Source organism: Lygodium microphyllum, unplaced genomic scaffold (assembly GCF_053477565.2).
Source record: "Lygodium microphyllum isolate KBCC unplaced genomic scaffold, Lygodium_microphyllum_v1.1.10 scaffold_354, whole genome shotgun sequence".
Taxonomy (NCBI): domain Eukaryota; kingdom Viridiplantae; phylum Streptophyta; class Polypodiopsida; order Schizaeales; family Lygodiaceae; genus Lygodium; species Lygodium microphyllum.
The window spans coordinates 2,526-14,904 of NW_028229826.1; the positions used below are offsets into that span (position 1 = coordinate 2,526).

Sequence of the window (12,379 nt, forward strand, 5' to 3'; positions counted from 1 at the left end):
TCCATAAGTTTTTCTTGTCATGTGTATCTTGTTTTGTTGATTGTTATTAGATACCAAAGTGAGATGGTATATTTATGAAGGTTTCTTTCATATCCTCTATGATTATTTGGTTGTCCACATTTATTTTTCTGGTAAGCAAGCAAGCCCAAACACAAAGATATAAAGTCTTTTCAATGAAGAGAGAGATGAAGATTGGACATTATGCAGATTTCTTGTGGAGCCACTCATTTCTCATCATTGTGTGTCCTTGACCAACACTTCAAAAGGATTCTCACATGAAATTACTCACAAACATTGTGGCTTGAGGTGCACTATAATGGATTAGAGTTGACTACTTGCATCATTACTTGCCTTCTTTGGATTGCAACATGTAGCCTAATTGTTGTTGACCTTCACCTTCCATATGTATGTGTTGCAAGGACTCCCTCTAGGATTTGGACACCTAATATTTGCACACTCTATGAGACACAGGAGAAGTTGCATGGTGACTCTGAGGAGATGATTTTGTGCAAATATGGGAACTTGGCACCTTCTTCCACTAGTGCCACATAGGTTATGGCACTGCAACCCACCAAATTGGTTTCATTCGACCATTGTACTAAATTAAATGGTGTATTAGCAGTCGTGTATATAGTAGTCGTGTATAGGGCCTTTTCTGTACTTGGTATATTACCTCAAGAATTTCTCCCAAGGCGCTAAATCCTTTTTTCCTTTGAAAAGGATATTAAGTCAGGGATCTTATCTTTGTTATTGGCCATTTGAGTTATTGTGTATGAGACAACCAAAAACATGGGAGAAATGACTTCCGTGAATCGTATGGTCTTGTTAATTCTACCTTCATTCTACATGATTGCGGTGGAGATTAAGGCGAGGACTTATGGCGCTGCTAACTTCTATTTGTAATGCTATCATTGATCAACCTTTTGTTTTGGCTGTGCATGAAGTAGCCCCTCGGCCTGTTCCAAGGCTCTGGAGGTGATTATGATCAACCACATCTCGCGCTTACGATTTCAAAAGATGCTATCGGGCACATGCAATATGATGCAATTTGCAACTAACATTAGGCATGCCGTTTTGATCTGACGAATCTGCAAGCATGCTCTAACTAAGCTTTTCAAGCTTCTAGTAATGGCTTCGAGAGTCCAATTATTCTTGTGTCCAGACTCATACGATACATTAGATGAAGGGATTATCGATGCTACGTTTGACCATGTATCCATTCTACTAACCATCAACAAACTAATAAAAAGAAAACAAAGTAGTGCAATTTGGTGCACCAAGTCCAGTGTTAAACACACTTACGAGGAAATTAATGGAAGGCGCTGGCGCTCTCGGCCCAATGAAAATGCGTAAATAGAATGGAATTGAACTAGAATGGAATGGAATGGAGTGGATTGTGAATTCGCAGGCCACCATTGCTATGCCCCTTCATTTTCTGCAGGTAATGTACCTGCATGCATCTCTCTACAAGTCATGACATACTAAAAAGCAACAGGAGGCTTTTCATTGCTGCACTCTAACGTAAATGGCCAGTTTTACAAATTTTGTACAGAAGAGGCCTTATTTGTTGCTCCATTTGCATCGAGCTCAACATTGCGGCCACTGCGATGTTGTGGGAGGAGTAATCTCTGGTCCACGGCATCTGGTTATATGTTAATAGGCATACATATACTGGTTTGGGATATGTTCAGGGCACACTGTCATATGTCTCATATGTTCAGGGCAACTGTTGTAGTAACATTCATATCGGTTAGGCTCAGAGCAACCGTTGTAGTAGCATTCGTATTGGGATATGCTCAGAGCAACATCCATATTAGGATATGTCCCGAGCACAGTCTGTCATATGTCTCATATGTTCAGAGCAACTGTTGTAGTGAGATTCATATGTCTCATATGTTCACAGCAACTGTTTGTAGCAATTATGTCTCATGTCAGTGCATATGTCCAGAGAGCAACTGTGATCTCCCTATAGATATGCTTGTTTGCTTGACCAGTGGGATGGTGCAGTCACAGAGAATGGTTGATGTGGGAGGAGTAATCCCTGGTCCCAGCTCCTTCCCAGCCCATCCACTCCTCCCAATCCTCCCAACTGTCGTCATTCACGCCCATCATGGGCTCGGGCTGCACGGGCGCATCGGCGCAGCCGCGGTCGACTGCGAATCGGGTGGAGCCACTGCCATATTCGAAAAGAAAGCGATCCATGATGCCGCGATAGGCATGGTTGATGTGGGCAAAAGAGGGAGAGGGGGAGGGGGAGACATCCGGATGGAAGCGGAGGGCGAGGCGGCGGTAGGCTTTCTTGATGTCCTCGCGGGAGGCGGTGGAGCAGACGCCGAGAGTGCGGTAGGGGTCAGGATCCTCCTCCGGCCTCACATTCCCACTGTGATGGTGGCCATGATAGCTGCAGCTGCATCTGACGATTGCTGCTGGGGCAGCTGTTGTTCTAATATCTTTCCATGTGATGCTGCAGAGCTTGACACCACATCTGCTGCTAAAAGCACAACTGCTGTGATGATGATGATGATGATGGTGATGGGCGTGGGTAAGAGGAGAAGCGATCAGGGCTGCACCAGCTGCCATTCCTGCTCGTTCGGTTGACTGATATTGTTGCTTCGCGTTCTGATGAATTTATTGGGCTATACTGGCAGCTAAAACGCACTCAGTGCCCGTACACGTCTTCACATTACACGTGTACACCTCCTCCGGTTTTTCTTTTTAAATGAGAGGGCGGTAACGTATATACCTTTATCATTTAATTTAAAAAAATCAACATAGTCAAGGTGGAAATTTGAAAACATGGGCCAGCCGGCTGCCGCCATGCAGACCACAGCTTTTCCAACTCGTTTCCACGTCATCCTCTCTCCCCCGGTCTCTCTGGCGCAGATGATTGGTCCCTCGGGAACCTCCCTTAGAGTTTTTTTAGTGCGATATATTTTAGAATGCTTCCCTTAGACTTGAAGAATTAAGTTAAGTATCATTAATAAGTATACCTCGAGGCTCGAGCTCGTAAATAATACGTCTCTTTGGGAACACGCTAGGCACAAGGAGTTTAGAGTCCAGACAGACCCTGGCGAAGGTTCCCCCCCCTTTATTTAAATGGTATACCACTAAGTTATCTGCAATAAGCAATTCTTGAATTTAATTAATAATACGATCCTTTTCACTCCTCCATCAAAAGCTGATCCGTTAGCAAGTTAATGCCCGAGTTCCCTAAAGGTTATGGATTATAAGAAGGAAGTGACTATAGTCAAAAGGAGAAGTGATTATAATTATAAGAGCTACTAGGGAAGAAAGCAAAACAAAGAATATAAATCCAAGAGTGCGTGCTCTCTCTCTCTCTCTCTCTCTCTCTCTCTCTCTCTCTCTCTCTCATAGCTCAAGCGTTATTGCACCCATAGATATTTCCATGACAGCCTGAGGAGCGCCTACCATGATTCCTGGGTAGGACGACAATGATGATACATAGCTTCTTATCGATACATCATACGACCTACTTTAGGCTAGAAAGGGCAACCAAGACCAAAAACTCAAAATTAAGAAATGCTACAATCCCAATGTACTTACCAATCCTCAATGCAATCTGATATCGTCCGCTTTCTCAAAGCCATTGGAATCTTTTGGTTACAAGGCTCTGATTCCGTCCGCTCGACAATCAACTACTCAAGGTGCCATACAAGAGCAATTTTACTTTTTCCTCTAATGCAGACCATCTTGTCGGCCTCCTCAATTCGAATTCTTCAGAGCTCATGCAAATCATTTGTCAATAAAGATTCAAATCTCCAACCTTTACTACAACGGAGCTTGTCTCTGATGAGGTAATAGTGGAGGAAACTCAGGGAGATTTCAAGGGGCAAACCACCAGGCCTGATGAAAATGCAATGCAACCAGAAAACCTAAACTTTGACCTTAACGAACAGAATGAAGATGTCGAGTTCTCGCAGGCAGAGGAAGAGGAACTACCAATGGGGAGAGACCCCCCTCTCAGCCCCATCCCTGCTAAAAGTCCAGTCAAAGGTAGGTAATAGTCAAAACTCCAAAAGAAGGTACTCAAGCGTAGGGCAAAGTGCTAATAACCCATTTGGGCAAACAAAGGGTCCCCAGAAGAAAGGGAAACCAAAAAAAACATAAATATGGTAATGAATAAACTAAAAATTGTTTCTTATAATATCAAGGGATTGACTGATCCCAAAAGGGCAACTATACTCAGGGAATGGCTCAGAGTTAGTGCCATCCTCCCTGACGTCATTTGCCTACAGGAAATCAAAGTGTCAGGCCCCCCTCTTCTTAAGAATCTGCAGTCAGTGTCCAAGGAACATGTATGGTTCATAACAAACCACACCAATAGAAGAGGAGGAACATGCATTGGTGTCTCCGTCAAAATTAAGGACCTAATATGTAAGACAATTATAGATAAGGACAATCACTGGGTGGCAGTCCTATTTAAGAATCAGGAAGAGATAGCTGTTGTTTCAGTGTATACCCCTAATACCTCTTCTGAAAGATGCAGGCTGTGGGATTCATTTCAGGTTATCAATTGCCCCATCATCATCGCAGGTGATTTCAATATGGTTGAAACATGTAAAGATAGGTATTTGGAAAAAGGTTCATGTCTTGCAGGAACTGAAAGGAGTAAGTGGTTGGTAACTAAAGCCTACCATGGGCTCACGGATGTTAGTGAACAGCTAGGATTTACCTGGAGTAACAATCAAAGTGGATCCTCTTTACGTAAGGCTAGACTAGATAGATTTTATGTTTCTGCTGGATTGCTGGCCTCCTATGCCAATGTTAAAGTAAAAGTACTAAACAACTTAGTTATGTCTGATCATAAGCCTATTCAACTGATACTCTCTAACTCGTCCCAAATAATTAGGGCTGGTTGGTTTCATGCAGACCCCAGACTTTTCCAAAACAAAGCAGCCATAGAATCAATCCAAGAAATCTGGACATTGGCCTTCCAACAAACATTATCCCCAGCTCACTCATGGACTAAAGCCATTAGGGACACCCAACTATTCTTGAGGGATTTAAAAATGAAAAAGACCCAGCAGGTTAGGGAACATAGAGCTAGGCAATAATCAGTATATAAAACCTTGGAGACCAGGATAGAGGCGGGGGAGAGCCAACTGCAACATGACCTACAAAGAATCAAGCAGGAACTAAGAGCTGCTGAAGAAATAGAAGCTATGGACATACAACTCTTCACTAGGCAATGGTGGGTTGGTAAAGCAGATAAACCCACCAAAGAAATGTTCCAAGTCCTTAGGAAAAAAAAGAATAGAGACTCCATCCCTATGCTTAGAAAGGAAGATGGTACACATGCGCAAAACAATGGGGAGAATCTTCTTATAGCCAAGGAGTTTTTCTCTAAAATGTTTAGCTCCCCTAGAGAAAGCTCACTAAAAGAGACAACCACTAAAGCTGAGATAGCGATGGCCAGGAGGAAAGTTGTCCCCCCAAGCTTGGCTGAGGTTCTAGATGGGGAGCTCTCAGTGATTGAGATCAGTGACGCTATTGACTCTCTAGCATCAAGGAAAAGTCCAGGGATTGATGGCCTTCCGAATGAATTCTTCAAAGAATACAAAGACTTTCTTATTCCACCCCTTCTCATGGTATGGAGGGAATCCCTAAAATTTGGAGCCTGCCTCATACAATCAATGAAGGGATAGTCAAGCTAATCCATAAGAGGGATGACAAAGAGCTTCTAGCTAATTGGAGACCCATAACTTGTCTCACTTCAGCTTATAAAGTCTTTGCTAAAGCCATAGCTAGGAGGCTATCTGACCAACTTGACCACTGGATAAGAAAAGAACAAAAAGGATTCATTGAAGGGAGATACATCCTAGACTCAATAATTGCCCTATGGGAAGGCATTGAACAAGCCCAAAGAACCAACCAAGATTTTGTTTTCTTCAAGATTGATTTTGACAAAGCGTATGATAGGTTAGAATGGGATTTTATCCTTCAATCCCTCCAAGATATGGGGCTAGGGAGGAAGTTCATTAAATATGTTAGTACCCTCTTTGGTAATGCTTCCACCAGAATAGCCATCAATGGAGAAATGACAGACTCCTTCCCATTGAAGAGATCCATCAGACAGGACTGCCCTCTCGCCCCCTTGTTGTTTGCCATTGCAGTGGATGCTCTAGGGTGGCTCATTCAAGCTGAGATTGATAAGGGCAATCTTAAAGGTATCAAACTCCCTAACAACAAAGACATGGTTCTCAACCAGTTTGCTGATGATACAAATGGTACAGTCAATAACGATCCAGTCTCACTAGTGGCCTTTTGGAACTGCTTGCAAACCTTTTGCAAGGCTTCGGGCTCTGTGATCAACCCCAACAAAACAGGAATTAAAACACTAATTAATCCTTGTCCTAGATGGCTCCTGGATGAAGGATGCAAGGAGCTGGAAACATGCAAAGTATTTAGACTATTAGGAATACCCATGGGCTTTGGAATTTCAATGAAACAAAGATGGGACTGGGTTTTGGAAAAAATCAGGGGCAAGTTTGAAAAATTGAAAGGGCTGTAGCTCAATATGGCTGGAAGATGCATGGTGCTTAAACACATTCTAATTCCATCCACAATATACTTTTTGGCTTGCTGGAAACCCTCTAAGGCAGGAATGAAACAACTAGAACAACTAGGGAGGAACTTTCTATGGAGTGGGGATGGAGAACAATTCAAGGTACCTAAAGTTTCTTGGGCTATATGTACTCTAAAAAATTAGGTGGTCTTGGTCTGCCCAACCTACGCATCCTGGCTAACAAACTGGCAGCCAAATGGATTGCAAGAAGTATCATCAGGGAAGAAGAAGACTGGATTACTTTAATCAAGGCAGCCACTGGCAAATGTCAGGTTAAGGGCTGTCCTAAATGGAAATGCCTAGACCCACTAACTATAACTATCTGTCCTGTCAATCTGAAACCTAAAGACTGCTCGCCCCTGGCCAAAGGACTTTGGGAGGCCTGGTTCAAGTACAAGAACCTGCTCCAAGGACTCTATCTGGTTCAGCTTCCATAAGGGAGCGATCCCAGACAACCAGCTGAACTTAGCATACAAGCTCTTTAAGAAAGGAATTAGAATCTTGAGGGACATATGGAATCCATGCCTTAAAACGTGGATGACCGGGACACAACTGAAGCAGACATTCAAACTTAAAAGACAGGAACTAGACCTGTTGACTGGAAGGGTACTCTTGTGGGAATCTAACGTGACAGTTATGAACAATCTCAACCACCATTTCAATCATAGGGGGATCAGGTTATTAGGGGACAAAACACTGCTCCCCCTGCCTGACTTGATAAATAGCAATGCTCCACTATGCAATAAACTGAATAACAGATGGCATATTAATTGGGCAGTAGATCAGTGGAACTATAGGTTTAAAAACATTTAGGCTCCCTCTATTCAACCAAAGATGTCCTGTCTGATGTGGCTCATTACCCTCAAAAGTCAATGGACTAATGAGAGAGCACACAAAGCTGGTATGGGGAATGGTCTATGTCCAAGGTGTGGACAACAGGCAGAATCAATTTCACATATTTTCCTTAACTGTACCAAAAATGCTAACATCTGGTGTTTTCTGCAGGTTACAGTCTTCAAGTATCACCCCACTAAACTCACCTGGAAGGAGGTGCTATTAGGTGAAATCTATGGTCTTCCCCCTGCAATTTGGAATTGGATCAGAAGCTATTACTTGTGGCACATTTGGTTAAGTAGGAACAAGAAAGTGTTTGAAAACACTGATGTTGATCCTATACATGGACTAAAATCTGACCTCTTGTTGCAGGTTGAGAAAGACACAGCTACCATCCTCAAGCAACACGAAGACAGCTTAAAGAAGGGACTAGAAACTGCAGCTAAGGTGGATGTGGCAGCAATTCTTCTGGACATCAAGAAGAAAGCTGAAAATTGAAGAGACTCAGTTATATTGGCCACTTTTTGGGGTTTAAGCTGAATATGTCCACTAATATAATGGTAGCTTCCCAGGACTGAAGCAATATTTAAATCATGCAGCTGTAAACCACACTTTTCGATATTAATACATCATTTTTCTGCTTCCTTCAAAAAAAAAAAAACAAATCTCCAACCTTTGAATCAACATATTTGGTACATCGTTTCATTGATCTTTGCGGATTGTGGATCATGAGTTAATTTGTCTCAATCATGTTAATCAAAGTAAGTACCAAGGTTGGTAAATTAGTTTGTGCCAATAATAATACACAATCACATTACAATCATGTTGGTCAAAGTAAGTGTCAACGTTCATCAATTAGTTTGTCTCAATCATGATACACAATCACATTATTTAATATGCAATAGTTACTTCATAAGCTATAGTACGTAAGTGATGATAGAATAGCAACCCTAAGGAATCACAAGTGATTAACCAATCATAAGGAATCATAATTAGTGAGATTGCAAAGGCTGATGACCTGGCCAAGCTGAGTCCTAGCAAAGCACACCCTTAGCACTACCTTTGATAGCTAGCATGCCATGATAAACCTACCATAGCTAGACTTGATCATACTACATCAAAGCCACCACTAGGTTTAGCACCACCACTAGGTAGAGTTGGACGAAATGAAGACCTAGGCGGGCAAAGCCAAAGCGATGGGATGATGACTTGGGCAAGCTGATGGTGGAGTGTAGGGCTTGTAAAAGATGAGTTGAGGCAAAGCAAGGCGAAGCTAGTGGACGGCTTGGGAGCTAGCAAGGAGCTCATGCATTGCTAGAGGCAAAGAAAATAAAACTTTAAGTTAGTAGGGAAAGACATGAGAGAGAGAGAGAGAGAGAGAGAGAGAGAGAGAGAGAGAGAGAGAGAGAGAAGAATACTCATAGAGGTGAAGCCTATCAATTTATTTCTGAATCCTGAGAAGATAAATCCCTTGTAGACCAAAAACGTGCATAAAATAGTAGCTTTCTCTCTGCTACTCAGACCGCCAATTTGATGCTTCCGTTGGCTTCGAAAGGGGGGTAAATTACCAAGACACCTGGTCAAAACTCTCCCAGATCACTCATTCTTCTCCTAGTTTGGAGTGTTGTTTGCTGCTTGTAAAATGCGATCACGCATCACGCAATTTTGCCAATCCTTCTTTTTGTATAAAATCCTTCAAAAATGACTTAAAGCCACTTGCTTTTTTTTACATGTCATCTTGTTCTAGAATTTGTCTACAACTTTTGGATATTTACAAGAAATAATATCTAAAATATAAAAAATAGGCTAAACTTGTCCACAAATGTAGTATTTTTGAACCATCCACACTACGAACACTGACACTAATGATTAATATGGCATTGACTCTCTACATCAATAAGAAAGCCAAATGATGATGCACTCTAAAGTTTTCCACACTGTGTCTGCGTAGTGGCACGATATCCACCCCTCTTAACCTGCACATCCTGCGGCATGTGCCAAAGTCTTATGGATCTGCAGTGTTAGAAGAAGTATCCTCTTTGCCATGTCAATGTCTTCATCTTCTACCTTTTTTTTTTCTCATGCTCATACTCAGTATCCAACTCCTTCAACTCATATGCTGAAGACTCCCTACGTTTGAAGAGCTTGATGTTTTCCAACCACTAGAAACCTTAGAGCTCTCCCACCCATCTCATTTAATGCATAGATAGCATTGTCAGAAACAAACCTTACCACATATGGATCAAACCATTGTTTTGCCATCTTTTGATTGGCACTATGCTGATTTTCCAAGTTGTTGTCATAAACCAACACATAGTCCCCTTCTTGTATAGCTCGTGGTCAAAGTCTATGTCACTTGTCAAACCTCTTCTTATTCTTGATCCTTGTAGTCTTCAGTTTTTTCATGGCTGTCTCAATGTCTTCAGGCCTTCTTTCTAGTTGTCTAATGCGTAGGATCAATAGCTCTTCTCTATTCAAACCCTCTTCCCATGGTGGAACACTCCAAGTAGCAATAGTCCTCAATAGGCATGATTGGCTATTGTCCATACATTATTTCATCAAGCATATACCCTGTAACTACACTATGAGTGGTCCTATCAACCCATAAAGCAAAGGGTAACATTCTTGGCCACTTTTTTATCTTGCCCTTGTATGACTTTGCTAATGCCTTAATGATAGGTTGATGACCTCTTTTACTTTTTCCATTTGCTTCAGGATTGTAGGCTGAAGTTAAAGCCAGCTTGATATCCAATCATGAAAAGAAGTCACGAGTCTCATCCGCATCCAATTCTCCTCTATTTGCAACCACATTACCAACACAACCATACATGCAAAATACTTCTTCCAATAAGAACATGCAAATTGCTTGAGTAGTCTTTGTATTAAGAGGTCGACCTTCCACTTGATTTTTCAATTCTTCTCATGCAAGCACAAGATATCTCATATTCCACAAACATGTAGGCATGGTAACCAAATCAACTACCCATTTGTAATGCATAGACAATAGATAGGTCAGTTGTAACCCATCTATATGCTTTACCATGGAATATATCTGACAGTCACTACATGATTCCACATAATTCTCCACATCTTTATACATGTTCTTCCACCAATACTTCCCTTTGATCTTGGCAAATGTGCCCCAAACTCTTCTATGTCCATCCCATAAACTTTCATAAAACTCCTACATCATCTATTGTTGGAAAGCCCTATCTCCCAATACACGTACTAGAGCTCCTCTCTTTTTCTTTGTATGCTTCCATAAATATTCATCTTTCAAGAAAAACCCATAAGCTTTTCTTTTAAACCTTTTGAATTTAGCTTCAAACCACTCAACCTTCTTTGTCATGAGGTTGAGATATTGGCCTATTTTTAGCCAATCATTCTCATACAACTCTTCCAAAAACCGTGTTCTCACTGAAGCATAGCACTGATGATGCTTTCTCTCTACTGCCCATCTCTTCTCCATGGTTGTAAGTTCTTTTCTTATTGGTGAAATTCATGTTACAATAGTTGTACCTATTGTATTTGTTGTTATGACAGATGTATTTACATTAATGACAATTGTACTTGTTGTTTTCAAATTTGTGCCTACAGTAACAATAGCCGCATACTCATTCCATGTTGTCATAAAGTAGTTTTAGCACCTATCACATCATCCTCTTCATATTCCATCAGCTCCTCTTCATCTTCAAACCTTGCTCGTGAAAGGATGTCAGCTCGCGGGGTTTTCTCTACGTCCTGCAATATGCTAAAAATTAAGATTAAGTGACTTTATATATGCAATCCATTGTAACATGGCAATATCGGGAGTTGAGAAATTTACCATCATGCCAAATAGAGGTAGACAATTATTCTCTCTACCACTGCATGAGCTCCCATAAAATACTCCCTATCACACTTAAGGGCTGTCACTACACCCCAAAGCTCTCTTTTGACTTGAGAATACTGTTGTTGCCATTCATTGAGGACCTTTGCTCCAAACCGAGTGACATACCTATTCCCATCAACATCATCCTGACCCACTACCCAACCAATGCCAATTGAGCTTGTATCCATGGTGAGAATAATAGGCTGCCCATTCTCCTAATTTGCTCTCTTTAGTGTTGGGGCTAAAATCAATAAGCTCTTTACTTTTTGAACTGCCTTCATATGTTGTTTACCCCACCAAAACTTTTGCCCTTTTCTCAAGAGTTAATATAAACTTTCAGTCACATGAGCAAAATGCAAAATCCATATCAAGTAAAAGACACATGCACCCAAAAATCTTCTCACCTCGGATACATTTGAACATGTCTCCCGCATCGTACTTATGGCATCAGCATGTGCCTAATAACTAATACTTCCTCCACTCTAAAAACTGACTTTTCTCCTAACAGAGTCAAATGCACTTCTTCAAGATAGCTCAAAATCTTGTCACAATCACCAATATGATCAGCCACAAATCTTCTGCATCCCTATTCATTCAGCTCTTCACTTTTCTCATGGATATCACAACCTTTGATTGACACATCATCAAGAAAGGGTAGGGTCAACTGAGGAATATATTCCCTCAAAATTTTATTCATAGCATTCATCATATGCACCATTGAATTGGTTGCTCCTTGTGGAAGTGTACATATCCTAACCAATTTAAGTGATGTCTTCATGGTAGTGATATTCTGGCTTTCCAATGCAAGCTGAAACTGATCATATCCTGAATATAAATCACCCATAGAGTAAATTGCCTTTCCTAAAAATGCTTCTACAAATTTATCCACTATGTGACTTGATCCAACATTCCTTATGGTGGTAACTCCAAGATTTGTATTGTGATCTTTTCATTCAAAAGCTCCAACAGCTCAAGCAAATATGCACGAGGCACAAGAATAGGATTTAGATTCCATGGCACATGAGATACTGTAAAGATCACCATAGGCGCAACTATGGTTGGATCACCACATTCGATTTCATCTGATT

At 41.3% G+C, this 12,379-nt stretch overlaps 1 protein-coding gene across 1 annotated transcript; it reads right to left on the reverse strand.

Annotated features, from left to right (window-relative positions):
* Positions 1-1,363: 1,363 nt before the first annotated feature.
* On the reverse strand, positions 1,364-2,589 carry LOC148008115 (uncharacterized). The gene has a single exon (XM_087674475.1). It carries the CDS (start codon positions 2,578-2,580, stop codon positions 2,008-2,010), a length of 573 nt encoding a protein of 190 aa, XP_087530601.1. The 5' UTR covers positions 2,581-2,589; the 3' UTR covers positions 1,364-2,007.
* Between the last annotated feature and the right edge of the window lie 9,790 nt (positions 2,590-12,379).

Bases quoted from the DNA above. Each gene is read 5' to 3' on its own strand.
- LOC148008115 (XM_087674475.1), bottom strand. From the start codon at position 2,580: ATGGCAGCTGGTGCAGCCCTGATCGCTTCTCCTCTTACCCACGCCCAT.